We start from the raw sequence: 27,893 nt of genomic DNA on the forward strand, positions 1-27,893 counted from the left end.
AAAAATGGGTTGGGTAGTAATGATAAGTAATGAACTAAGTTATAGGCATAGATCCCTTGAAATAATGATAAGTAATGTACTTTTTTTTTCCCTTCACAATGATAGGAATGATCTTTCCACCCAATAACTTGATGTCGTTCAACTAAGGAAGATTCGTCCAAACTGGAGACAACTTGGAGTTGAGACTCTCTTAACCTTATAAGAAGCTCGTTCAACTGAGTTTATGGCTTGTACTGAGTTTATGGCTTGTTTGATAGAGATCGTATGCTATTGCTATCCTAAGCCTAGGTCATCCAACCAATTCGTTTGGTTGTCTAACTCATGGAAACCACAGCTTTAAGTGAGAGATAGATCTAACCCTTACTCTTCCAATATGATCATGAACTTTGAGAATCTCGCTGCCATTAACTTCATGCCTTCCATCATGCTCCTATAAACCCAAAACCCCCACAATCCACTCCCAAGTATGAGTAAAAAACACCAACTCCCCTATCATTTGAGTTTATTTTGGATTTTTTGAGTTGCTAATTCAAGCATTGGAGAAAGCTTAAGGCCGGCACCACGGCAGCATGTTTCCTTCTTGTTAGTCTTTGGATGACTGGCTCATCGACTTTTCTTACATCGGCACATAAAGATTTTCCTAATTATTATTTATTTGAAATTGTTGACTATGAGTGGTGGACATAGACATAATTGACGTTTACATACTCGCTACTTTTTTTCTTAATCGCTCACACTTGGTCACTTCAACAATAATAAAAATTGTTGGGAAAAAGCTAGAGTCTGCAAATAGGTTGGGTTTGGGTCAAGTTCATGTCCAAAAATTGGGTTGCAAGTAGCTTGGGTCAGTTTGGTTACGAGATCGAATTAATCAAGTTACGGGTTCGGATTCAATTTTAGTCCTTAGTGTGGCCCCCAAGTTAGTTGGCTACAAGGGTACTGAAGCAGTGGATAATGATTAGAAAAGTAAAGTAAACATACGATGTGAACGACGACAGTAGCAAGCAAGCAGCAGACTTTGTGTGTGGACTGTGTCCTAATTCTGCTGCTTACTCAGATAAAACCTTTTGGATTCCTCTCATCAGTCCCAGTGGAGAGAGAGAGAGAGAGAGAGATCCCCCTCTTTTAGCAATTCCCGATTCCCAAGTGAGTCTGAGTCACCAAAAAAAGAAAAAAGAAAAAAGAAAAACGGAAAACAAAATTAAAGTAGAGGTAAGGAAGTAATAAAAGTAGTTATAATAAATGGATGTAGTAACCTTCGGTATCATAATCGGCATAATCGTTCTCTTCTTAATCATTGTTTGCTTCATCACTATTGAAGGCACCTGCAAACGACGCAACACCTAGTCTCCTTAATCCCACTCCACGCAAACACGCCCTTAATTGCCCCCCAGCCCAAAAAAAGAAAAAAAAAGAAACTCTTACCTGTTTTTGGAAGAAAAAAAAAATGGCGTTGCTTCCGAGACAGATCGGTGGTGCTGTGTTGGTAACTGCTTTGGTTGTTGCGCTTAGCTGTTTGGATCTGAGCTTCGGACACGAGTCCCATGCTCACCACGGCCACCACTGTGATCATGGCCACCACGACGACCACCATCATCATCATCATCATCATGAAGAGGAGCGTTTGGCGTCTAAGCTACTTCCGGAGGAGTTGGCTGAGGAGGAGGATATGAGATTGTATGGATTCGGCTTCGAACACGATCGTATTCTCGACCGTTTTGCCTTTTCGGACCTCTCCGGCTTAGGTACTTTTCTACTTCAATTCTTTGAATTTTCAATTTTGATTGATTTTTTTGTGTGTGTGAAATGTGTGTTTGGTTGCTGAGAAAATGTATGGAAACGAAAGTAACTGCTTTTTTTTTTTTCCTCAATAAATGTTTTAAGTGAGTGTGAAGCAGTAACTCAAGGATGAATCAGATCTTTTAAGTAAAATTGAAAAATTTAGGGATATTTTTCTACGCAATCGAATCGTTGATAAAAGTAAAGCAAATTTAGCTTGAATTGCCTCAAATTTAGGGCATTTTGCTCGTAAGTAGGTGTTAAGCTTGGTACCATTCATTTTTAGTGGAAACATGTGTTATTAAGCCAAAAGATAGGCCAACAAAATCATGTGGGATACTTTTGTCACCATGTCATTGGTTTTCATGATAAGCCTTAATTGTTTTAGGCAAAGACGAAAGATTGCACTTGCCTCATAGTAACAAGTAAGTTTCATGTACGATGCTCGTGCTTATGTTCGTTCCTTTGGTTAGTTAGGCCGCCCTATTTACTTGAATGAAGGATGATTGTTTTCCAGTGAATATATAAATTTCGTGAACACCAAAATGTATGTAATCAATGTCATAATAATTAATTGTAGTCCTTTTCCAAGTTAATCTTATAGAGTCCCTATGGAAGACAAAATTTTGGTAGAAGGTTGTTTTAGTGGAGATCAGTTCTCTATAGGGGTCTCATTTGAAAGGTTGAATAATTAGCAAACAAATTAATACTACTGGCACCGAGCAGTAAATTCAACCCTTTTTCATGTAGTAGATTTTGGTAAATAACCATATCTTCAATCTGTGTGAACTCTCTTATGTGATCTAGTTTGTAGCACTTAAATTAACCGTGCAATGTTCACCTCTCCGTTCTGATCAATCTTTACATTTCAAAAACGAAAATCTTCTCAAACTTTGTCTGCTGTTAAAGTGATCCCCATTTGAGGCAAAAGTGGGAGTTAAGTATTTATTTACTTATTATTATTATTTTTTCTGAAAGGTCTTTGGGTAAATGCATTGGGCTGCTCTCTTTTGGTGAGCATGGCTTCTCTTATTTGCCTGATTATCCTGCCGTTGATATTTGGTGAGTAACATTATTGTCAGTATGTACATTGTGGTTTTTTCTGAAATTCATGATGCATATCCCTATGAACAGTGACTGAATTCTTTGGGTGTTGCAGTACAAGGGAAACCATCCAAGGTGGTTGTTGATTCATTGGCTTTATTTGGGGTTAGTTTCTTGAAGCCTTTTTATTTAGTTTATAAATCTTAATTGATTCTTTTGATTGTGAAATGGTACATCTGTTGAATACTAATGCATATGTATCTCCTGTTTTGATTCTAATGCTACTGCTTATCTGTAGCTATTGTCACTAATGCTTTTTAATGTCAATTAGGAATTGTAAATTGATTTGACTTTTATAACATTCATGCATGAAGTAGACTTATCAAATAAATGAATATGTTGTGCTCTTTGGTTTGTGACTTCTTATTTGCTACACATCAAACATGATACCGGTTTTAGTTAAATGTCTTTGTTCGAGTCATGATGAGTTCATTCTTCCCTTTTATGTGATGTTAGACTGGCTGATATGACTGTCAAGAATGTCAGCAATACAGAACTTCATGAAAGTTGAAATTTGTATGCATACTTCCTCGGCATAGGTGCCATTCCAGTTGCCTACAGGTTCTCATATTTTTGAGTTCTCAAGATTATTGCATGTGAGTTGCTGTACTTTCGTTGATAATATAAGGAAGCCACACACAAATTATGTTCTTGTCTGCAAGAAATTTAAGCCTGACAAAAAAATCAATCAGATGACCTAAAAAATGATTATAGATAAATTCTTTGGACCTTCAATCAAGCTATGATAAATGATTTAGCTTATGGAATCTTGTAGTAGAAATTGGAACAAAGTGAGTTTTGGTGAATGATAATTTTAAAGGTTCAAGAAATTGGAATTAGTTGCAATTATCTATTTACAAAATAAAATGGGTGAAAGAATAATATTCAGTTAATTCATAAAACAATACTTTAGTGCAAATCAATTAATGGCCTACATCCTACATTTTTCTTTGATATTCTATTAATGAAATGACTGTTGACTACGTGTCTTAATGCATTGAATGTACTGAAATTTTTGAATTCTTGGGGGGATCTTAATTGCTTTAAATTTGATGGTCATCACAATATAAGAAACTTTTATTGGTTGTATAAATTGCAACATTGATTTATTATTTATTTTCTCAATATAGCTCCTTAGAGTATGTTACATGTACTGAATTAGTTTATGGTTTCTTATCTTTTGAGAACTTGGAATTGTTACACATCTTTTTTTCCTTGAAATCTTTAATAGTTAATTAGCATCATCATCATCAACAACAATATCAATGTGTTACTTTTTGTTCTTTGGCCTTTTTCAAAGGTTAAAATTTACCTTTTATTCTAGTTGCTCATGGGCTTCTTGCAAATTTTGGGACCATAGAAGGTTTCTGTGAATGAGATGGAGATATACATGTAGTGCTCCTTTTCTTCTTTGCCATCTCAAATAATTTGGTTGATTTTGATTATGCCATTCACAGGCAGGAGCTATGTTAGGAGATGCTTTTCTTCACCAATTACCACATGCTTTTGGTATGAGTCTAATCAGATACTGCTTTTATTCTCTGTGATTCCTCCACATGTTTAGTTGCCAATCCTATCTTGGTACCTGAATTTGAATGTAGTTTGATGTAACTAGGACATAGGAGATAGGACATTGAAGATTTGTACTAGGTTTTATTGCAGCTCGTTTTTAAAAAACTTTTAGGTTATTTCATCCAGATTCTTTTCTTTTTTGGGTTTGGGAGAAGGGGGTGTTATTACTTTTAGCATCATTTTAGAGGTAACTGTTTCATGGTCTCTCTGCTCTTCTCTATATATATATTGGCATAGAAAGCTTTAGAGTTTTCAGTTTTGTTTTATTGACTCCTAAAAAATGTTGTGATATGAAACTCTGAACCTTAGGAATTTTAATAAAACCTTCTATAATTTCTGATCTTTTCTGGTTTTGGGTGGTTTTTAGACTGAAAGCCAAAAAAAGGAAAGTATATTTCAGGCATAAATTAATCTACTCATATTTTTGCAGGTGGTGAACACTCCCACTCGCATGATCACCATGCAGAGCATGATCATCATGATCATTTTGGACATGAGCCATCACATTCGCATTCTTTGAAAGACCTTTCTGTAGGAATTTCCATTCTGGGTTAGTAGTAACATACTTGATGCTTGTCTTATTAAACAAGTCAACCATGTGGCTCCCTGTTTCAACTTGTTTATAACTGTATGAATATGTTTGAATATGGTTTTAAATTAATGAATAACTTTTTTCCTGTAGTGATTGATGAGCAAATTAGTGTAATAGGCTGGATTGAACACTTTTTTTTTTTCATAGCTCCAACCTAGGGGGAGGCTTTTCTGTGATCTTTAAAGGTAAATAAAGGGGGTTAACTGGAAATACAAAGATGCAAATAGTTTTCCGCATGGTTATAATGCTTGATAATAAATTACCTCTCCTGCATACTGTCTGAGACCATTTGATGGATTTTACCTACCAAAGAGAATCGCCCAGGGGGAGAAACTGTTGGATGTTAAACACTCACTTTGGCAATCACAATTTAATTTGATGATTAAGGGCTGTTGTTGAAGGATTAGTTTGATGTAAATCTAATTAAAAGCAAGAAGGGAGGTCCTCTGGTTTTTCATCAATCTTGAATTAATGCTATATACTTCTGTCATATAGAATATTGAAAGTGTTAAGTTTTTAGTTGCTTAATATTTGTTGAAATGTCTATTTTGTAAAGTTACTTTAAAATAAGAAAAGAAAAAAGAGAAGTGTCTACTACCAAGGAGAAATAGGAAAATTGTATGTGCCATTTAATGTCTTATGAGATGATTATATGTCGGTTTCAGTCCATTATATTTTATCTCAATTCCATGTGGGTTCTTGACTTGTGTTTACCCATGAAAGCAAGCTATCTAATTTTTGCTGAATAGTAAGGTATATAACTTACTATACAGTGATCTCTTCTTTTACTTTCCTGTTGCTTTGTTCTTGTTGATTTTGTTTCTTATTCTGATTGTTATCAGGGGTGTTGCAGATTGGAAATAAGTACCTTGAATTCTTATTGTGATGTATTGGTTGTTGCAGCTGGCATTGTAGTTTTTCTTCTTGTAGAGAAGCTAGTGAGGTACGTTGAAGGTAACTCTGGAGGAGCTCATGCGTGGGGTCATGGTCATCACCACCATCATCATAAGGGCAGTAAGAAATTGAAGGATGACAGTGATTCTACTGACATTCAGCAGTCACAATCTTCTGATGGAAAAGATGGAAAAACGTTGGAGATGTCATCTGAAGGAAAGGTGTCAGATGAAGTGTCAAATGACACTTTGAATGGAGATGATCTGAGGCATGAATCTCTTCGGAAGGTGAGGATTTGGCGTATCATGTGTAACTTTAGGTACTATTGAGATGTACTTTGATTCATGGTTGGGCTACTAGCTTGGAGTGGTGTAAATTTGAGCCCAGAGTTAAGGTTAGGCAAGGCTAGGGGTAGACATGATTGTTCGTGCATTGGGTGCCTGACCAGCCATATTGTCATACGATTCAGATGGATGGCACATTGGTTTGTCAGTTGACTATAGTGTATTCTAATAATCAATGAGAAATTTAAACCAATTTCTTTCTGTATCTTTCTTTTTTTGGATTGAATTGTAGGATTGCATACTGAACCTTGTCTGTCATGCTTTCTTCCTGCAGAGAACTGCTGCTGGTGCTAGAAAAGATGAAGCCGATGTAGATACTGCAAATGGCTCCGCTGATGATACTCATTCAAAAGAGAAGGATGATACTCATTCAAAAGAGAAGTATCCTGCTCAATCACCAACGAATCTTGTGTTCGGTTATCTCAATCTCTTTTCTGATGGTGTTGTATGTGTGCCTTTATTATTTGCTCTCCAGCATGTTTAATTTTTATTTCTTTTAAAGAAACGAAATTATGGATCTGAATGATATAGTTTTACTTTGTGTTATTGAAAGGAATTTGTGTATTGCAGCACAATTTCACTGATGGGATGGCTCTAGGAAGTGCTTTCCTTCTTTATGGATCTGTTGGCGGTTGGTCCAGAACTCTGTTCTTGCTGGCACACGAGCTTCCTCAAGAGGTTTGAACTCTCCCTTCTATTTTTGTTTTATTTTTATTATTTCTGATGAAGTTCTTCCCTTTATTTATTTGACACGTATAATGTTATGCCTTTTTCAAGGGCCGATGTCTTTGTATTTTGAGACAATAATATGATCTAGACATGTAAATATATTATGCAAGGTTGTTGGAAGCCATTTGGATAAGGTTGACTCGTGAGACTTTCTGTGTTCAAGAAAGAGGGTGGCATGCTTTGGCTGACCTGTTTTTTTTTTTTTTTTTTTTTTTTTTTTTTTTTTTTTTTTTTTTTTTTCTATGGGGAGCTAGGCCTTGAGGTGGTTATGAGGCTTCTTAGGACCCAAGGCACAATAGCAAATATGAGTATTAGTTTGACATAACATAGGGTAGACGAGAGTCAGAGGGTGGGAGGAGAGAGAGAGAAGAAAATTTCTAGGATTAAGGGGCTCATGTAAAATGAGAATAGAAAATAAGATCCCCTTGAGAGGATGGTAAAGTATTAGGAAGTACTGATATGGATATGGGATATGTATGCTATATGAGAGTACTCGTATGGGATACATGTTCAATATGGATATGGCTACTAGTTTGAAGTATCTGTGCTTCCTAGGATAGCTTTTAAGACAAATGAGACTGAGCTTGTGGCAGTAAGAGATGGGAATGAGGGCCCCATAGCTTTTAGGGTAGATCTCACTGTGAGATGTGATTCTAGAGTGGGAGGATGTATAAGATGGAAAAGATATAAAAGATGATGGCCTTTGCTTAAAATCTGGTTATGTTTTTTGTGTTAGCCCATGACTATAAGATACGCATGAGTGGCAAGGATGAGGAAATTGTGGTTAGGAATGGTGTCTTTTATTGAGTTGAAGATTGTAGAATAAGTAGTGTTTTTGGTGGTGATACTAGTCATACCTCAATTTTGACATCTAATTGATGCTATTTGTGGGAAAGCAGAGATGCACTAAAGGTGAGGCTTCCACTAATCCAAAGAGTATTTTGGTTTTTGAACAAGGTGAGAGATCAATTGAAGATATTAGGATGCTTGAGAAATGATGATGGCCATACTGATCGTTTAGTATATTGGAATAGCGAATAAAGAACCTTGGTCCCATGATTTGTGTCAAATAAAGCGGAAACATGTTGTAACAATTCTAGACTCTCTGTCGGGCTATAAGGTTGGATGCCTTCTTATGAGCTATCTATGATCACTTAATGCCAATTTATATTGCAAAAAAGATACAAAGAGACTTTTTTAGGAAGGGATGGGGGATGTTCCTAAGTTTCATTAGGTGGATTGGGGGAAGTTGTTTCCCATTGAAGGAGGGTGGTTTGGGGATTCTCACGTTGAGCACTTTTAATAAAGCCTTCTTGGTATGGGAAGTAGTCATGGAGATTTTGGGGTAGAGAATGATCACTTGTGGAAGCATGTTATTTGTACTGACTATGGGGCAGATTGGGGGGAGGGTTGTGTGAGGTTCCCATTAGACACTAAAAATTGAGTGTAAGTTGGCTGGGTAGAAGAAGCTGTATTTGTCAAAAGGTGGAAGACAGACGTTGCTTAAGAGTACATTATCTAGTCTTCCTACTTACTTTTTATCTCTTTTTACTATCCCTACGCATGCCGCCAATAAAATTGAGAGGTTGCAAAGGGATTTCCTGTGGGGGAATTCCAAGACACACTTGGTGGGATGGGATAAGGTGTGTGCACCTCTGGAAAATGGTGGGTTAGGAGTAAGGAAATTAACTACGTTTAATAAAGCCTTACTAGGGAAATGGTTATGGTAGTTTGGGGTTGAGGAGACAAGGGGGATGGACCTCCAAGCTAGATAGAGGGGTACATGGGTGTGGTTTGGGGAGAAGTATCCGAATGGGTTGGGATGCTTTTAGCAAAAATATTTGGTTTGAGGTAGGGGTGGGGGATAGAGTGAAGCTTTGGACAGATCAATGGTGTGGGGATTCTCCACTCCATTTGACCTTTTCGGTTGTGTATAGGATTGCTTCCAATAAAGAGGCATCAGTGGCCTCTTTTCTTGAACGGTTGGGGATAAAGGAACGAAGAAGTTGGGATGTTCATTTCATTCGAAGACCAAATGATTGGGAAATGGGTGATGTGGATGAATTTCTCCGTACTTTGGGTTTTAATTTACCTCCAATTGAGAATAAAGATCGTATGAGATGGAAGTTGACGAAGAATGGAGATATTGATATCCGATCGTTTTATAATAAGTTAAGAGGTCCCTTGCCCATTATCTCTTCTTGGAAAGGTGTTTGGAAGGTTAAGGCTCCTCGGTGTGTTTCTTTTTTTGTGTGGATTGCTGTTTGGGATAAGATCCTTATAGGTGACAATTTGAGGGGTAGAGGGATGGATTTTGTTGACTGGTGCATTATGTGTCATTGTAATGGGGAAACGGTGGATCATTTGCTACTTCATTGCGGTAAGACTTACTGGTTGTGGAGTTAGTTTTTAGATCTTTTGGAATTTCATGGGTCTTGCCTAGATCGGTTGCAGATACTCTCTTTGGTTAGTGGAATTAGCTTGGAAAGTGTCGTCCAGCATCTGGAATTTAGCTCCATTGTGCTTAATGTGGTGTCTTTGGAGGGAGTGAAATTGGAGGACGTTTGAGGATATGAAAAGCTCCAATGACCAGCTATTGGCCTCTTTTAGTGGCTCCCTTTTTGACTGGTCTAGGACTTGGGGACTCACCTCTAGTGATTCTTTACCTATTTTCCTTAGCTCTCTTCTTTGTAATTAGTATCTTTTCTTTTTTTATCTTCTTTTTCTGTAATCTTTTTTCTGCCTATGACTTTTTGCATGAGGTAGTGTTTTTGAATATACATCTTTATTACTTATCGAAAAAAAGAAAAGAAAGGAATATTCCAAATAGAACAAAATCCAAACAACTCAAATGACCTTTCTTGTAGCCAAACACTCCATCCCTGTTATTTCATTTTCTTAGTATAATGTTTAAATAATAAAATTTACCCTTCTTAACAATTTAAGCTTTTGTGACAAGTGGTAGTGTTTATCATGGTATCAAAGCAAGTGGTCCTAAGTTTGAGCCCTGTCTCTTCTTTACCTACCAATTAAAAAGTTTAAGTTCCTGTGTAGGTTCCCATGTATTAAGGGGTGGTTTGGACTAACAAATAAGGGGGGTTTGTTAGAATGACTAAATGGTAAAATTCATTTTTTCCTAATAGCTTAAGCTTTTGGGACAAGTTGTACTTTATCACATGTTCTTCCTTATCGATTCTGCTTAGGCTTAATAACCATACTACTAAATTCACTATATCTCTCTTTAGTCATCTCATCACAATCCTTTACCACCAGTGAGGAGTTGCTAGCCAACTAGGGGTACTCGAAGCCAATGGTTGCCCTGGACAGAATGCTGGACAGGCAACCCTTAGATCTGCAATCTAACGACATAAGTAACAGGGATCATCATTTATTATAGATTTTGTCTTATTATAGTTATTATTATTTATTCATCATGAAAAAATTATTTTTAGATTTTTGAAGGATCGTTGCTTTTTTGGTTCTCAATCTTTGAAAAGTATTTGTACAAGAACTTAAACAATGTGAAGCTCATGTCAAATCCTAAGAAGCAAGGTGGAGAGATAGAGAGACAAGGGCGAAGGCTATATTTGTTGAAATTAGAAATATTTTTGTAAGAATAATAAAATAAGGGAGAGAAATATGAAATGTAGAGAACTTATAAAAGTTATTGTAAAATGAACATTGAGATTATTGATTGGTAGGATTGAAACTTTTGATGGTGAAATGTATATATTGTGCCCCAAATTGTGGTTTTGTATGAATGTGTGCTGTGTGGACATATGTTAAGTGTCTAAATTTGCACACTTGTGCTTGCACTGGTCAATCTCACTAAGTGATTAAAAGGAGTTCCATTTATGACTAGTCCTTTTTAAGGTATAACAAAGATGAGGCTAGTACTTTCGTAGGTTGTGAAAATTGGTTTCAGAATCAACTTGATAATGTTGTGTGGCTTGTGTGCATTGTAGTGTATTGTGAGCCTTGAAAGGACATTAGAGGTTTACATGGGGGAAATTATGATGCCTTAAATTGTGGATTGTATGAGTGTGTTCTGCGGGCGTGGGTGGAGTCTCACATTGGGCTATGCAAGTGATTATGAGTTCCAATTGTGACTAGTCTTTTTGTTTTTACTCGGATTGTGGCAATATATCAAGGGTAATTTGTTTGATTCTGGATCTTCCTCTTTAATGTATGCTCAACTAGTTTTAAATGAGTGTTCCTTTGTTTTGGTCATAGTTAAAAGCATTAAATGAGTTGGTGCTGAAATTTATAGTGTGACTCTGCTCAGTTTTATTGTTTGGGGTTCACTTGATAGAATGTACCAATATTTGTCAAACTTAAGACTCATAAATGCTTACCTCTCTCAATATGGTATTTGATATTATTTATGGACTTGTATGAAGTACCATACACCAATTGTAAAGCTCCTCTTGAATTTCTAACATCTTCATGATTGTTAAAATTTGGAGGATATGTTTTCAACACTGTTTGTATGTCATCTTCAATATTGTTCTTGAGTGTTCTATCAGTCCTTTTTTTTGTTGTCAAATTTGGAAAATAATTAGCACCGACTTTGTTTGATCAGTGTGTAAGGTATTGGCTTCTTAACCGAGTTGAAGCTTGTAGTTCTTAAATGTCCAGTTGTAATGTCTACAAAATGCTTTTGAACCCTGGTAGGTAAATTTATGTCCCTTTGGTTAGTTGCATCTTGTCTTGGATTAGCTGGTTTCATATTTCACTTCCAGTGGTTAGTTGCATCTTGTCTTCTCTCTCTCTCTCTCTCTCTCTCTCTCTCTCTATTTGTGATATTGTACTATGGAATTTATCTTTCTTTAATTCATGTAGCCTACTGTATGGCTATTTTCATCCATCATCAAATCACATTCATTATTTCTATTCAGAATAATAATTATTTTCTTTTGTGCTTGGTTGTTAAATAGCTTTGTTCCTCCACACTATGCAGGTTGGTGATTTTGGTATTCTTGTGAGGTCTGGTTTCAGTGTATCCAAAGCTCTCTTTTTCAACTTCCTATCAGCACTGGTGGCACTAGTAGGAACTGCAATGGTGAGTTTGTCTTCCTATGGCAGGGGAAATCCTTCTAATAGTTTCTCAATTGATTTGAAAGAGAAATCTAATTACTGCTCTTGCTGTAGGCTCTGCTCTGGGGTCAAGATCCAGGGCAATCATCTTACATTGAGGTGAGACTAATTGAAGTAACGTGTTCATTGGAGGTTTAGTTTAGCAGTTTTGATCAAAAGTAATGCCATTTTTGCAGGGATTCACAGCCGGTGGATTTATATACATTGCAGTAGCTGGAGTGCTTGCAGAAATGAATAGCAACAGCAACACAACAGTGAAAAGCACAGCAATCCATATGACCTCACTGATACTGGGCATGGCTGTTGCGCTTTGTATTTCCCTTGTAGAATGATTTTTTTTTTTTTTGGCTGAAAATATGAGTACTAGTCATATAGTACCCCAAGACAGTACACGATGTACACATGTACATTATTAGCGGAAGATTTTTATATTTATTAAAGCATATTCAACATCCTTATCTGAGGTGAAATTGATTATACTTATCAAGGGGAAAGGAAAAAAACAGTGATTTTGTGGTAAATTATAGGGTTTCTATAGGCTCTGGAAGGGGGGCTGCTTGAACAGAACTCTTTTTTTTTTTTTTTGCTGGGTAATTGTTTATTGTGGGGGATAGAACCCCCGCGGTGATGGTTACTTGGTGAACCAGGTACCACTTGGGCTACAAGGCCCGGTGGTAGCTTGAACAGAACTCGGAGATCACTAGTTAAGCTATTTTATAGATAGTACTTTTCCTATTGAGGTATCATTAGGGTAGAAAAATTTGACACTAGTATGATTGATCGTCCATTTATACCTTTGGCATTCGTTGTGTGATGGGTCCCTCACAATAAAATAAAATTAAAAAAAAAAAAAAAACTTATTTTTAGGTCATGCTTTGTCTGATATTGTCAAATAATGTCTAGTTTATTAAGGACTTCACGTCTTTTCTGGCTCATGATGTGGGAAATCCCGGCGTGAGTGTATCATCGTTAATAAATTGCGGGACTGGACCCACTAATTTCAAACTTAGATGATTGGAATTTGAAATTCAATAATCGTGGCTATGCTTCATGATCGCAGAGGCCAAAAGGCAAATATTGTTCTTTGACCATCAAGGCAGCCCCGACAGATTATAAACACCTTTTTTTTACCCCTTAAAAGTTAAAACAACCCAACATACTAGGTGTTAGCTACTTTTTGTATAATTGCTACATCAATATAGGGTTCATTTGGTAGAGGAGTTTCAGTAATGTTGTTTGTAATTTTTTAAAATACGTATAGGTAAAAAAATGTGTGAAAAAATGTATAATATTGTTTAAAAACTAAAAATAAATTGTTTAACAACTTTACCAAACAGGCCATATTTTTCCTAATATTTTATACAGTAGTTTTGTGCCTCATCATTCATGCACAAATTTGCAAACCTTGGGTCGAGTTTGGTTCACTCGGTAGCTCATGGTGGCATTCAAGCTTAGGGTTGGCTTTTCAAGCAGCGATTCAATGGTAGCATGAGCTCAGGGAATGACTCACATGGCAACCTTCGGTTGTGGTTGGCATGGCGGCAATCTGGTTCAACGTTCGTAGCTTTAGGTGCATTGGGATTGTTGGCTATGTGGGTTTGACTCGTTTGAGTGCGTAAGGGCGGTTTTGAGGGTGTGGAGCTGTTCATTTGAAGAGTTAAAAGAGTTTATTGGAGAGTATATTTGAAAGGCTAGCATTAGCATTTTCCAGCAGGGAACTAGGAGGAGAAAAATGGGTATTTGATTCAACTTTAGGTAAAAAAATTTGAAGGGATTTTTTTTTTTTTTTGGTAAAAGAAGGGATTGATACTAAATGCACAAATACGATATTTGAATCATCAAGCGCATGGTCAAACTGTCCTGTACCATAAATTGCGATTTGATTGAATAATGTCTGATTAAATTGAGACACCTGAATCGAAAAAACGTTGCTTTTTTTTTTTTTTGGAGAAACACGTAGCTAATATTTACTATAGGGTATAACCAGATGCTATTTCTCTAGGTGGCTTCACTGCACAGAAATTAAATATGTTATTCATGCATGTACGAAATTTCACATTAGCGGGGAGGATATCTTTTAGAAGGTGCCTGGACTCCCTGCTACCCAATGGGAAACATTATGGGGGCAAGTATGCATGTATTTTGGTGAAAGCGGTCATGCATGGGAAGTCTCTTTTGATTGCTTTTAAAGTTTTCATAATTAACCAATATTTAACCAACGACAAATACCCGATCTCCATTTAATAAGAGCCAGTGGAGAGAGTTTGTTTTATGATGAAGATTTACTTTTTTATAAATTAAAAGGAAGGTATAATATTACAATATTTAAAATTTTATTTCATTAAATAAAAAAAGAAAATTTTTAAATGAGATGACACTATGTACACTTATAAATTCATAAAAATTGAACCTTAACTCTGAAAATGATTCATTTCCATTTCAAATGCAAATGAAAAAGATTGGTTCAACCCAAAAAAAAAAAAATTTGAAGAAGATTGGTAATTATAATGGTCATAAAATTAATTACCTTATCTATACTTGGTAATGGTAATGACATTGGTCATAAATGTCATTCCCACTAAATCTAAATGTACCTTCCAGCTGGGTATAGAATTACCCTATTCTTCAGAAAACAAATGGTGCTATGCCCAAAAAAGAAGTTGAACTCATGGTCCTTTTGAGTCTCACCATCAGCACAGAAAATTAATCTAATTAAGATTGAGCTTCCAATAGGTGAATTTATCTAAGACTTAGGATACATAATCGGAGATGTTCTGATTGATGTTCATATATGTAAATTTAAGCATAAAATCTTTGCCATATTATAAGTAATATAAGCTGCAACAAGTTCTGATGATAATATACAAAATATGATAACAAAAGAGCTGTAGAATTACAAAGTACTCCTTGCTACATCTAGAATTTCTCTTGTTCTGAAGCAGCTACGCCATTTGCTAATCAAGATGAATGTATCATGGCTTCCTAATAATGGGCTAAGAAAAGCTTATACGAACAAAGTTTTGAACCAAATCATTCATTATAGTTTATTCAGACTCAAACTTGTCATACTGCTGGAGCATTTGAAAGATGGTAATGTTCTGGTTTGGGAGAGGAGGCAGAGGGGTTGTTCTCATTGTAGGGGTCATAATATAGTCTCCACGGGTGAGAGTGTGGTGCCTTTTTCGCACTGCTCGAACAGGAGGCTCTGCATCCACAGCAACCACTCTTTGTCTGTTCACAGCTGCTGGCACAGTCGCTTCTGCTCTTTTTCTTAAGCTTTCACCAAACCTTTTCTCATTCACACCTCCTTCCTGTTCATATGAAATTCTTTTCTCACACTGCCATTTATCATTACATTTATTACTTTCGAAAGAACATAATTCGTATAGGAGCAAAGGGTAGCAATGGAAAGAAACATATAACAATCCCAACTTAAAATGTGTGCTTTATCAAAGGGGAGCATAATTGGACAGGGGGAGTATCATATTACTTGAAAAAAGAAAATATAACTAACACATAAAGCCAAAAATTATATATTAAAAAAACGTAAAATCATAAATGATGGGTAAAACTTAGGTACAGTTGCTAACAGCACCTTAACTTTGCCATTAAATTCAATTATGTGATTATATTAATTAATACAATTATGTGGAAGACGCCAACTCAAGTTATCTTCCTCTACCTTTTTTTTTTCTAGCAAAAAAAAAAAAAAAAAAACACATAATGTCATCTTTCTTCTAATGACAAAAAATTTAATCACGTGGTTTGTTGCTTAATGCAACAATGTCATTAAATTGGGAAACTTAAGATACAGAATTGTAACTACCTAAGTTTTGTCCAATTACAATAATCCTATTATGTACAAAGCCGTAATTGCTGACGAGAGATTTAACTCAAGTTTAAGGAGGCTGCCAAGAGACTGAAAAGCCGAGCTAGTTGGATTAATTATTCATTAAAATGTGAGATATTTAAAGAACCAAAAAGAAAAATATCATGACTAATGAGCCAAAAAGGCACATGCTCTAAGGTAACATCAATACAACCAACCAAGAATGAAGGAGATTCTCAAAAAAAAAAAACAACCAAGAATGAAGGATGAAACATGAATGGAATTTGAATTTAACGAAAATAATTGAAACATTCTTACATTGATAACAGTAGAATCAGGCATTGGACATTTCACTGGTCGATCTTCATCCGGTGGCTCCATTGGGTGTTCAACTGGCCAGAAATCCATGTCCACTTCAACCTCAAGATGGTGCCAATCCATTCCAACCCTGTATCTTGCGTCTCTGCTTTCATCTATCAGGGGAACTTCGCTTTCATTTGCATCCTAAAAAAGAAGCAACTTAGCATATGAAACTAAAGTAAAATTCACATATAACAAGCATATTTAAATAAAAAGATAGCTAATGTAATACCACAGCTGTGAAAACAAAAGAGAGAGAGAGAGAGAGAGAGAGACTTACATAATCACCCTCACAAGAAAATCCCATAGAAATGTTCATAATGAGAAGCAGAACAAATCCAACTTTGTCCGTATGAGAGAGAGAGAGAGAGAGAGAGTGAGAAAGGAAAACTGAAAAGATAAAGTGAGCATGAAAAGGAGTAGAAATGAGGGTAAGAGAGAGGTGGCGCTGTGGGATCAACTGCACAGTGGACGACGAAGAAAGATTCCCACCATTTTCCCCTTTTTGTGATTTTGTGAAGTACTTTATTCTCAACCTTTTCCTTTCTTTATTGGGTCCCTATCTCTCACCCATAAGAACAAGAGAGCTTTTTTTTTTACCTTTCACTTTGTTGCTTTAAAAACAGTAGCAATTTGGTTGAAAAAAATCTTAACAATCTCCTACTTTCTGCTTTTCTTGGTTTTGCAGAACATGGAAAATGTAGGATAGCGGTACATACATGAGCTTAGCTGTTATCATGTTTTGCTTTGCCAGGATACCCTTGTTGTAGTTAAAAGATGAGAGGCAAAGCAAAGAGTGTCGGAGCGGAAAGCACGAGATAGAGGCCTGTCTTTACACACTTTTTAGTAGCCGTTTGTTCATTTCAATGTAATCGATTGTAAAGTGACCTATATTGTATGTTGGAGTCTCTACATACAGTGGTAACAATGCAATACCTCATCCAATGTTTCAGTGTTCGTTCATTCGAATGAAAGTTAAAAAGCCTATTTAGATTTGAAAATTTTTAACCTTTGAACTTTTTACTTGAGGTAAATTGCACTTTCCCTATTTTATCTTTTGGGTCATTCACAATTCTCTTCTGAAGCTATAAAACCATGCAATGTCCTTTCTTAATTATTGAAAATAGGCAAATACTCCCTATTGTTTGTTTAGCTATTAACAAATAACAAAATCATCTGATTCCTTTAATATTCCATACCAATGTTACTAAAATACCTTTGTGGAATTGCAAATGACCTAATAATTAAGGGTGGAATTGCAAATGACCCAACATTTTTGGATCATGCCATTCAAGAACCCACAAGACGTGTTTTTTATTTATTTATTTATTTTTTACTACATCTAAAAAACATTCTAAAATTCTCATTCAAGAACATTGTTTTCAGTCGATTCTGAGACAAACAGTAACATTCCTTTGCTGACTTATACCTATTACTTGAATATAAAATTTTCACACCTACAAACCAGACCATTATGAATCACTATGCTACTTCGACTAAACCAATTCCTTGAGAATGCACCATTATACTACTTTGACTTGCTTGGACATTTTCCCAAATAACTATCATTCAAACTATATCAGTCAACCAAAACAAATGGCTTAAGCCATCAATCCTAAATCTGAAACAAAAACCCCATAATTTGAAACAAAATCTCAAAATTAAAAAGTAGCATGATAGTTCATAATGGTTTTTTGGTAGATATGAAAATGTCCTGTTCAAGTAAAAATAGTATAAGCTAGCAAAGTGAATGTTAATGACTGTCTCGAGCTCCACAATGAATGTAACAATAGTGCATTATGATTTGAAGAAGGGTTTTCAGTCATGGTAAATACAAACAAAATGCATCTTGTGGGTTCTTTGAATGGTATGACACAAAAATGTTGGGTCATTTTTGATTACTCCCTTTAATTATTGTGTTATTTGTACTTTTGCCTCCTTAATTATGGGTCATTTGCAATTTCCCCTCAAGGATATTTTAGTCATTTCTTTGGAATATTAAAGGAATCAAAAGATTCCATTATGTGTTAATAGCAACAAAAAAGAAGAAGGGTAGAGATATTTAATTATTTCCAATAGTTAAGGAGGGACATTACTCAATTTTATAGTTTAGAAGGAAAATTGTGAATGAACTAGTAGATAGAGGGGGGGGGGGGGGGGGGGGGAGTGTTAGTTTACCCTTTTATCCCTTTTTAAATTTGTTCTTTCATTTTTTTTTCTTTTTTGAAAAAAAAGAAAAGAAGAGAGAACAAAGTTTAAAAATGTAGAAAGGTAAAAGGGTGAATTACAATTGGTTCTGTCATAATAATTGTGCATGCAACTGTAAGATGCAATAGCTAAGTCTAAATCCTTATAATTTATAGGTTTTTACTAGCTTTTATATGTAGTAAATAAAGCTTAGTTAATTGGAGTTGAAAAGTAAGGCACACAAAAGTATGGTTGTATTTGATAAAAGTATAGTTGTATATTTTTTAAAATGACTAAGGGCATGTTTGGTAAGAGTATTTAAATAACAGTTTTCGTTATTTAAACAATATAATATGTATTTTCACAACACTTTTTCATACTCATGTATTTTCAAAAAATTTAAACAACGTTACTAAACAGGCCAATTACACACTTAATGTTTGGAGTGATTTAGATTTTACTTGCTAAAGTTTCAAAATTTTGACATGCTCCCTTAACCTTACATAGCATTTGGATTTACTCCCTCCATTAATCCTGTTAGTGAAGTGGCCTTCAAGTTCCAAATAAACTTATAATCTTTACAACTAATGCAATAGAAGCCTGGCACAACATTAAAATTTACTAAAACTTTTAAAGGGGATGTGTGGGATAAGTACAACGAAATACTCTTTTGCATGCTTCTTAGGTCTGAAAGCTCCCAAATAATAATAAGCTTATTAATAACCCCAAAATATCAAGATTAACATTCAGACGCGATCCAAATAAATTGTGTCATGTCCAATAATATTTCAATTTTCATAATGAACCAAAATAATCACAATAGTGAACAAATATTCAAGCAGCTGTACAATTTAGAGATGTAAGATAGCCAGAGCAATGTACAATTACTTGAAATGTAGGATAACTGGTTATCACATTTAGGGTCCCTTTACCAGTAGCATTTGGACCACATGGAGACAGGCATTTCATTATGCAGTGAGACTCATAGTTATTGTCTGGTCTTCTCTCTACTTTGATGAGTAACAGAATTTCTTGAGCATAGTGGAGGTATATATATTAAACCCCTTCAGAAGTTACAACCTAAAATTTCATAAATTCAAATCATTTATGATCTAGATTTCTCTCTTTTTTACTCTTTTCTAATTGCGTGTCATAAACATGCCATAATCTAAAGCATTTGCAATTGGCAAACTAACACTTTGAAAATATTGAACTTACTACAGTCTTAATTTCTTTTTCTTTTTCTTTTTTTAAAGTAAACATTTCATTAATTAAAAGCAAAGAGGTACAAGCTCAACCCATGGGCAAAGGATGTATACAGAAGATACACCAGCATTAAGCACTAAAAGTACAGCTATCAAGCATCTCAAGAATCTTAATTTCATGTTTATTATATCTCTAACCATGATTAGTTACATATGTAGGACCAATTACTTCCCCATAATCCTTACAAAACAAGGTGATAGTTGTACTCAAAAAGGGGAAGGTGAGGCCATACACTATTTGACTCAACTCATTCAATGGATAAAAGTAAATCTATAAAAAAGGAAGCATTTGATTCCGTGATAGTGTCTTTTACTTTTCTGCACTGTTGATAGAACTCATATTATTATATTAGGAAGACCTTATTTGAACGAAAATCAAGACCCATATTATTTATGAAAATATAATAAGCAATGTTTCCAAGATAAAAGTAAGTACATATCTCTTGATAGCTAAAAAGGGCACCTCTCACTAACCAATTGCTGAAATTTTGTCTTGAAGGGGTTGATTCACTTGGGAGGACTCCGAGCATACAAAAAATATGAGAGGAACAAAACAAAACCTGTATGGAGTGAAATCTCAAAGGAATAAGTAGAACATGATAGTGTAAAGTTTTATGTAATAGCACCAATTTTAAATGCTGTATTTTTTTTCCCAGGGTAGACACGACCTAATCAACATAGAGATGGACATGATCATGCGATACACAAGGATGTTAACATTTAAAAATAATAAATGTGATCATACAATCCTCAAGGATGTTATACATACATATATATATATATATATAATCTCAAAAACTGAACATCTCATGATGCTGTCAGCAAATGTCACACATGCAGCAGCTAAATGCAGCAAAAACATTTTACTTACCTGTAGGTTGCATTACCAGTTCCAAAAGAAACCAGGTCCCCATCTTCTAAAGTTGTTTCCTTATTTGGGAGCTCATGAACTTTTTCCTTTTGCCCCAGATTCTTGTTAATGAATGTTCCATATTTGGAGCAATCTCTAATCCTAACTTTAGACAAAGTGTTGAAAGGTCTTTTATTCAGGGGATTCAAAGAATTCAGTGCATCAACAACTATTTCTGCATGGATCCGAGAAACTCCTTTGTCTTTGTTAATAATTATGTCACAACCTGCAACCAGGAACCATAAGTTTGAAAAATATGAATCAGAAGTTAAACACAATACAAAAGATGTAAAATAACCAAAATCTAGGAGAAAATTTTCACATGCACGCACACGCACACAAGTCACAAACAAGGCAAATCTAAAGATTGACAAAGTCATTGCACACCCTATTACACCGATAAGCCCCAACCCAACCATGGTTTCTGTCTTTCTGAACATGGTCCAGACCTCCTTAGACTAGAAGAATAATATATATATATATATATTACAAGGGCTAAATTTGATGATTTAGTGGATTGGGAAATTGCAAGTACATACTTATGGACAAAAGGTCTAGGTATTAGGAAATTGAGTACTTTTAAGTTTTAACCATGCTTTGTTGGGAAAGTGGTTTTCGAGATTTACAGAGAAGAATGGTAATGAGGAGAGTTGGATGCACACCAGTTCATACAACATATGGCTTGAAAGTTTATAAAGTGATCGAAGCAAAGTGAGATTCCTTTTCCAGGTTCCCATTAAGGATGGAACAAGAGTGAGTTTTTGGTATGATATTTGGTTGGCTGATAGACCTTTAGTGCCTTTATTCGCCGAGTTTAGAAGGAGATAAAAGCAAGGTGAGATTCCTTTTCCAGAATGTTGGATTTTTTGGGAAATTACACATGCACCTGGTGGGTCATGAACCTACAACTTCACTCCCCCACCTCGCTCTTACAGGGGAAGGAGGTGCCAATTGAGCTAGATCTCATTGGCATACACAATAGCACAATTTGTGTGAGTTCCAATCACCATTGAGAATTGGATTTGATAAACAATTATTTTGAGTTGTATTTAGCCCAAATTCGTGTATCAGGGCATATAAGATAAGGTGCCTTGGGCAATAAATAAACACAATCATTTCACTATTCAATCATACTAAAAACATTAAAAGGGATTGTAAAGTCAAATTTTCATTGGAAGGATATTTGGATAGTGAAAGCATCTATGAAAATAGCTTTTGAAAATGAAACAGAGAAACCATAGGACTTTTGAAAATTAAGAGAAATCAATCTTGGAAATTAAGAATAGTTTTCTGAGATCTTTGTTTGAATATTACATTATGACTAGGGGTTGTCATGTATATCTACAGTTGATTTTTGGACAATATGAATGTCCGTTTGTAATTCTTTAAGGAAGCTCACCATTTCAAACTTTCCTTTCTCTTGATAAAATGTCTAACTTATCTGTTGTTTATAGTAAAAAAATATACCAATTTAAAAATAAGATAATAATAATTACCTTTACCTATCATAAAATGATTTGCTAAGTCCTGAATTTCATTTCATTGATAGTGACATTTTATATATATATTCACACACACACACACACAATAGGAAACCTATAGCGTCCACTCCATGATAACTGCTCTTTATCACTAGGCCAAGACACCAATTGGTTTCTTTTAGGTGTGGGAGCGATTTGAACCCAAGTCATTAGTTCAACAACACAAGACTTTACCAATTGGCTAATTGGAAACCACCATTGATAGAGCCATTCTTTTACTAGAGGATTCAAGCAAAAGTAGAAATATTTGTGGGGACAAATTGATAGTGTCCATTCTTTTGCTTGTTAGCTTTGATGATTTTTAGAGGTATTCCAAGACATGAGACTAATTATAGAACAAAGAATTCAACCAATCAAAAAAAAAAAAAAAAAGAACATCAAAATATATTTGACCAAGCAGCATCCTGCCACTGGCTAATAGTAAGGCACGAAGGATGATAGATAGCCTAGGTCTAAGAATCACCCATTGTCCAGTACCATGCTGAGATAAGAGAAAACCTAGAAGTCTAAATTATAAAAATCTTAATCACATTAGCAGGCCTTCAGAGTGTAAATAAATGTGTAACTATAAAAATTTAGATATTAGGAAATTTAATTATAGGAGCACATGCTAGAGTACCTTTGCGACCAACTTTGTAAGTTCCCCTTGCAAATATATAGTACTTATCTTCACCTGTCATATACATCAAACCTAGTTAGACGTCAACATAAGCCTGAACCTTAAAATAAGAACAGACCTAAAATATTATGTTTCAAAACTATAGAACAAATCAGAGAAAACGATAACATTATACAAGTAAAATAATTTTTATTCAAAACTGGAGATAGTCCAAATACACAATATGCAATTATTTATAGTGGACTACTCCCAAAGAAATAAAATATCAAGCTCACAAGATCTTAAAAAAAAAAAAACCGAGGGAATGCTTCCCAATACTGTCATCCGCGCAACATCATTTGCTTAATTACATTATTAGTCCTATCAACACCACCAAAATCTCTACCATTCCTCTCTTGCCAAATAGTCCACAACACACACAAGGGAATAGCCTTCCAAATCTCCAAAATTCCTTAGACAATAAAAATTTTTCCTTTCCAACATCTAAAATCACAGTCTTCAGCATGACCCCAAAAGTGAGTAAACACAAACATGCTCAATTTTCACATACTAAAATGCAAGACCAAATCTGTAATATGTACAGAAACCAAACATTGAATTGGTCTCAAGCCAAAAATTCCCACCACAGGGTCTACCTTGTCCACCACCCATGAATTTGCTAAAACCCCAAAAACCCTTCAGAACTCGTTTCTTGAACTCAACAATACACATGCCAAATTTTGACATCAAAGATAAAATAAAAGCACACAAACTTGGAACACTTACACTATATATAACAAAAGACAATGTTTAGCAAACGTAAATCATATAAATAAAAAAGCCAAAGTTAACAACAACCACATTGGTAGTGTGAAAAGTGTAGTTAAACTTTAATCCTTTGATTCTGAGATGATTACTACACCACAAACAAACGTAACAATGATTATTCAATTTCCAATTTTGATGAAATTAGTGAATGCCAAATAAATAATCAAGAAATGGGATTTGGGTGAAGAAGAAGAAGAAAAGGTGTAAGTGAAGCTACCTGAGACAGGGTCTACAGGAAAGAGAGCCCACACCATAGTTTGTCAAATTTCTTCTTTCTGATTTTCTGATTTCTGTCTCTTGTCGTTTTAGTCGAACGGATGCGCCGCGAGCGAGCGATACAGACCGAGGGCCAATGTGCGCGTTACTGGTTACTAGTTACTACCACTTGCCACTTACATGGCCAATTTCAACAAGGCCGATCCACGGCGCCATTTTGTAATTTGCATGCGGCTAAATTCTCTAATGTCCAACACTAAAAATTAATTATTAAAATCAATTAAAATGATAATAAAAGAAATCATCATAAAAAATGTTAAAAGATGTTAGTGAAGTATTTAATATACAAGGTATTGGGTTCTAGTTATAAATTGTCCACCGTGGATATGCCATTCAAATATAGATAAAATAGTGAGTTCTAGTTAGCTCAATTGATAAAGTCTCTGATAGTTGTATAAGAGATTTAGGGTTCAATCCCTACTTACACCAAAAACTGACTGATGTCTTTGTCTAATAATAAAGAGTTATTATCAAGAGCGGACACTATAGATTGAAACTCTTTCAAAAAAAAAAATAGATAAAATAAAAATGGAAAATTATACTTTGTTCACTTGTGGTTTGTTCAAAAAATACTTTGTCTAACTGTAATTTAAAAATTGGCACTTACCTACCTTCTATTTGTTTTCTGTTACCTACCTCTGTTAAAAATAAGGATAAATTTGTATTTTCTTACACTTTTATGTCTCTCTCATTTGAAAAGGTAAAAAACTAAAAAGTCAATAGATCTTCTATTTTAATCCCTGTCTCAGCTACAAATCCATGACCAATTTTATTCCCTCTAGGCACCTAGTCATGTAAAAATTCATTAAGGTAAGGTAACAGATAAATTTATGAGGATAACAGATAAATTTTCATTCAACAAACATTTCAGAATTTTTTAAAAAAAAAATTATGCTAGAAGCACATTATACTTGCCATCATTGACAAACAATAATTCATATAATTCAATAACATAATCGAATAGCAATAAGATGGGTACATACTACAAAACAATACCCATAACCTAGTAAATCTGTCCCAACCCTAAGAGAAAATTTAAAGAAATTATTAAAATGAATTAAAATCTCATGTAATGAAAAAGCTAGAACCTATAAATCAAATTTCCATTTAAGGATAGTGAACATCAAGAGAAAAAATAACTGTCATACAGTATACAAATCTCTCTAATTAAACATATCTGATAAAAATCCATTGTGTGAAGGACTTAGTTGGTATAATCAAATCAATCACAATGCAAAACAATAATTTAAGCAAAAAAACACTCAATAGCATACATTCCAATGCCAATGGCATATGTATCATTTCTGCATAAACTAACAACTTCTTCTCATTTCTGACTTTTTTATGGTAATATTGGAATTCTACTTTCTTTGTTCCTTAAGTAATAATATCTCATCATATGAAAAAAAAAAATTATATGTTAAAATAGAAGATCTAAAAGTTGAGAAATGTAAATGTTAGTGTAGGGTTAGGATTTGTGGCCCAAGCCCAAAACAATTAATTTGTATAGTATGGGTGAAAGAGTTAGGTTAAGTATTGAATTGACAACAATGAATCACAACTTTCAAACACAAGCCAACATGAATTTACACGTAAAACCTGAAAATCCGAAGAGCTATACTATTGTTTATCTGATGAACAAAGGTCTTAGGGTTACAGTCAAGTTTTCTCTTTCTTTTTTTGTTCTTCTTTTTTCCTCTCCCTTTCGTTAGGAGCCTCCTTCCTCTATATAGCCACCCTTCTCCTCATCTCCATCGTCCACTTGTTCCTCATCCACGAGTTTGCTTGAGTACATGTCACGTCAAGCATCTTCTTTTAGCTCTGTGTGAGTGGCGGTAGGTTAGGATGCACTGTTCAGGGGTCTTCTCCACATAAATGCGGCCAGAAAAGTTGCTGCAGAGTATTAAATACGGTGGTAGCAGCTTTCCCCTTAGATATTTCTCCATCCTTATCGTTTCCCAGCATACTCAGAGCTTATCTTGATCAGGTGGAATCCTCGGAAGGTCATTTTGGCCTTTCACACACTCAATTGATTTATAATATTTGCATCAGAGGATTACAACCTCTTCGGACAGGAGATATCCTCTTCGGATTGTAATAATTCTTCCTTCTGAGGGTCCCACTTCCAGATGGGCCCTGCCTTTTCCATCTCCTTCTTCTCGATCGCAAAATAGCTCTCCTATGGGCTTTCGGCCCATTATGTTGGGCTGAGCCCTTTTCCCCCACAATAGCCCCTCAAAATTTTAATTTTTCCCTCGCATCCGAGGAGAAAAGGTAAGATTTTGATCTGCCACGCAAGGAAAAAGAGATAAAAATAAGGAAAAATAAAGAAATTTAGAAGGGGAAGTCATAAATACCCCTGTTTACACGTGCGCGGGCATAGAGACGCGCGCTTCATTATTGCCGCTGTCAGTCCCATATTCCCAAAGCGCTGTATTAATTACTCCAGGCAGCTTTTTGTTCTTTGCATCCAACGGTGGGTTGTTGATCGAACGGCCAGGGTTCTTCTTCGGGATTTGGACGGAATGAATGACACCGTTTCATTTGTCTCCGTATATAAACCTCTGAAGGAGGTTATTTTTCTTTACTTTACACATTCTCAGAGTACCTAGAGCATTCTCAGAGTACCTAGAGCATCTCAGAGCACACAGAGAGTCCTTTCCTTCGAAAGCCTTTCACGCCTCTTCGGATTTCTGCGTTCTTTGCCTCCAGGATCTACAAAGAGTTCATTTCGAGTTTAGGGATTTTACTCCAATCCTGTTTGTGTAAGTTTCGGCGTCTCCTAATCCTTTATTTTCTTCTCAGCAAACCTTTTCTTCCCTCAAAACCCTTCTTCTATTCATTGCTTCATCCATTCTCTTAGAAATGGGCAAATTCCAATATCTCGTCGATAGTCCAGCGTTGATAGAGGAATTCAAGCGAAATTATGGTATCCCGCGGGGGGTAAATCTGAGGTATTGCCCTCCAGAGAGGATATTAAAGGCCTGAAGAGAAGGAGAGGTCGTAATTCCAATGATAGCCTTCATTAAAGGGGGAATGACCCTCCCAATGGGCTCTATCACCTTAAACTATTTTCGCAACCACAGGCTCTCTCCTGAGCAGTGCGCGCCCAACACCTTTAGGATATTAGGGGCCATCGATGCCTTAAACGAATAGTTAGGACTAAGGCTGACCTGGCATGACTTAGCATATATGTATGAGTGTCATAGCCAAAAAGGGGCGGGATACTATCTCAAATCCCGTTCCGTCGTCATTAGACTGTTCTCTTGCCTTCCCAAATCGAATAAAGGGATGAAAGACGACTACTTGATCGTCTCGGGCGCATGGCATGACGGTTTACACTGTCCGACCGAGCCAGGAGAGCCAGGTGTGACTTCTTAGACTTAGGGTCTCTAACAATAGTTTTAAGGCCTTCATTCTCCATAGCCTGTTCTTTTTATATCATCCTGTTTCAATTTTCTGACCCGACCTGTTTGCTTGTTTTACAGATAAGGCACACACTGCTTCTCGGCTCAGCCTTATCAACGCCCCTGCCCTCAATTACTTACTACGCTGGAGATATTCATCAGCGAGGACGGACAGCTGCGGTCCATCCCACTCATACTCGACTACACGCCCAAGAAAGTAGACATCCAGCCAGCTGGCAACGCCATCACACAAGGTGATCACCGGCTACGGCGAATAGACGTTGCTCGGAAAAACTTTTTGGCCCCATACGACCTCGCACCTGTTCCACACCCCAACCCCCAGGGCGTTCCTTTGCTAATCCGACCAGTTCAACAAGTCCCTCTCGAACCGGCAGCCGCAGGCGAAAGGGTCGGATCCTCATCCCCCCCCCCCCCGGCAGGAAAAAAAAAAGTTTCAGTAAAATTGGGTTCTAGAAATTCGATGTAATAACTTAAAAAAAAAAAGAAAAAAGAAGAGAAATTCAATGTAATAAACTGGTTATCCTACATTTCTAATAACAATATTTAACAAATTTTCAGAA

The 27,893-nt window shown here is 35.7% G+C and overlaps 3 protein-coding genes across 4 annotated transcripts; 1 reads left to right on the forward strand and 2 right to left on the reverse strand.

The window, feature by feature from the left end:
• Positions 1–953: 953 nt before the first annotated feature.
• On the forward strand, positions 954–12,565 carry LOC111986504 (IAA-alanine resistance protein 1). The gene is made up of 11 exons (XM_024018136.2): positions 954–1,745; positions 2,758–2,841; positions 2,939–2,988; positions 4,341–4,392; positions 4,886–5,005; positions 5,951–6,228; positions 6,560–6,730; positions 6,856–6,963; positions 11,975–12,076; positions 12,166–12,210; positions 12,288–12,565. Exons 1-11 carry the CDS (start codon positions 1,448–1,450, stop codon positions 12,441–12,443), a joined length of 1,464 nt encoding a protein of 487 aa, XP_023873904.1. The 5' UTR covers positions 954–1,447; the 3' UTR covers positions 12,444–12,565.
• Positions 12,566–14,889: 2,324 nt separating this feature from the next.
• LOC111986508 (uncharacterized) lies at positions 14,890–16,710 on the reverse strand. Of its 2 annotated transcripts, none has more exons than XM_024018143.2 (3): positions 16,581–16,710; positions 16,259–16,444; positions 14,890–15,422 (listed from the first exon to the last, which is right to left on the reverse strand). In XM_024018143.2, the coding sequence occupies exons 1-3, from the start codon at positions 16,617–16,619 to the stop codon at positions 15,156–15,158; spliced, it is 492 nt and encodes a 163-aa protein (XP_023873911.1). In that variant the 5' UTR covers positions 16,620–16,710; the 3' UTR covers positions 14,890–15,155. The 2 variants fall into 2 exon arrangements, with proteins under 2 accessions (XP_023873911.1, XP_023873910.1); XM_024018142.2 differs by having other exon boundaries at positions 14,890–15,449; positions 16,581–16,707.
• Positions 16,711–19,172: 2,462 nt separating this feature from the next.
• Positions 19,173–24,091, reverse strand: LOC136062242 (nibrin homolog). Its single transcript, XM_065761082.1, has 4 exons — positions 23,847–24,091; positions 22,823–22,876; positions 20,624–20,888; positions 19,173–20,312 (listed from the first exon to the last, which is right to left on the reverse strand). The coding sequence occupies exons 1-4, from the start codon at positions 23,881–23,883 to the stop codon at positions 20,222–20,224; spliced, it is 447 nt and encodes a 148-aa protein (XP_065617154.1). The 5' UTR covers positions 23,884–24,091; the 3' UTR covers positions 19,173–20,221.
• Between the last annotated feature and the right edge of the window lie 3,802 nt (positions 24,092–27,893).

Source organism: Quercus suber, unplaced genomic scaffold (genome assembly GCF_002906115.3).
Source record: "Quercus suber isolate HL8 unplaced genomic scaffold, Cork oak 2.0 scaffold_394, whole genome shotgun sequence".
Taxonomy (NCBI): domain Eukaryota; kingdom Viridiplantae; phylum Streptophyta; class Magnoliopsida; order Fagales; family Fagaceae; genus Quercus; species Quercus suber.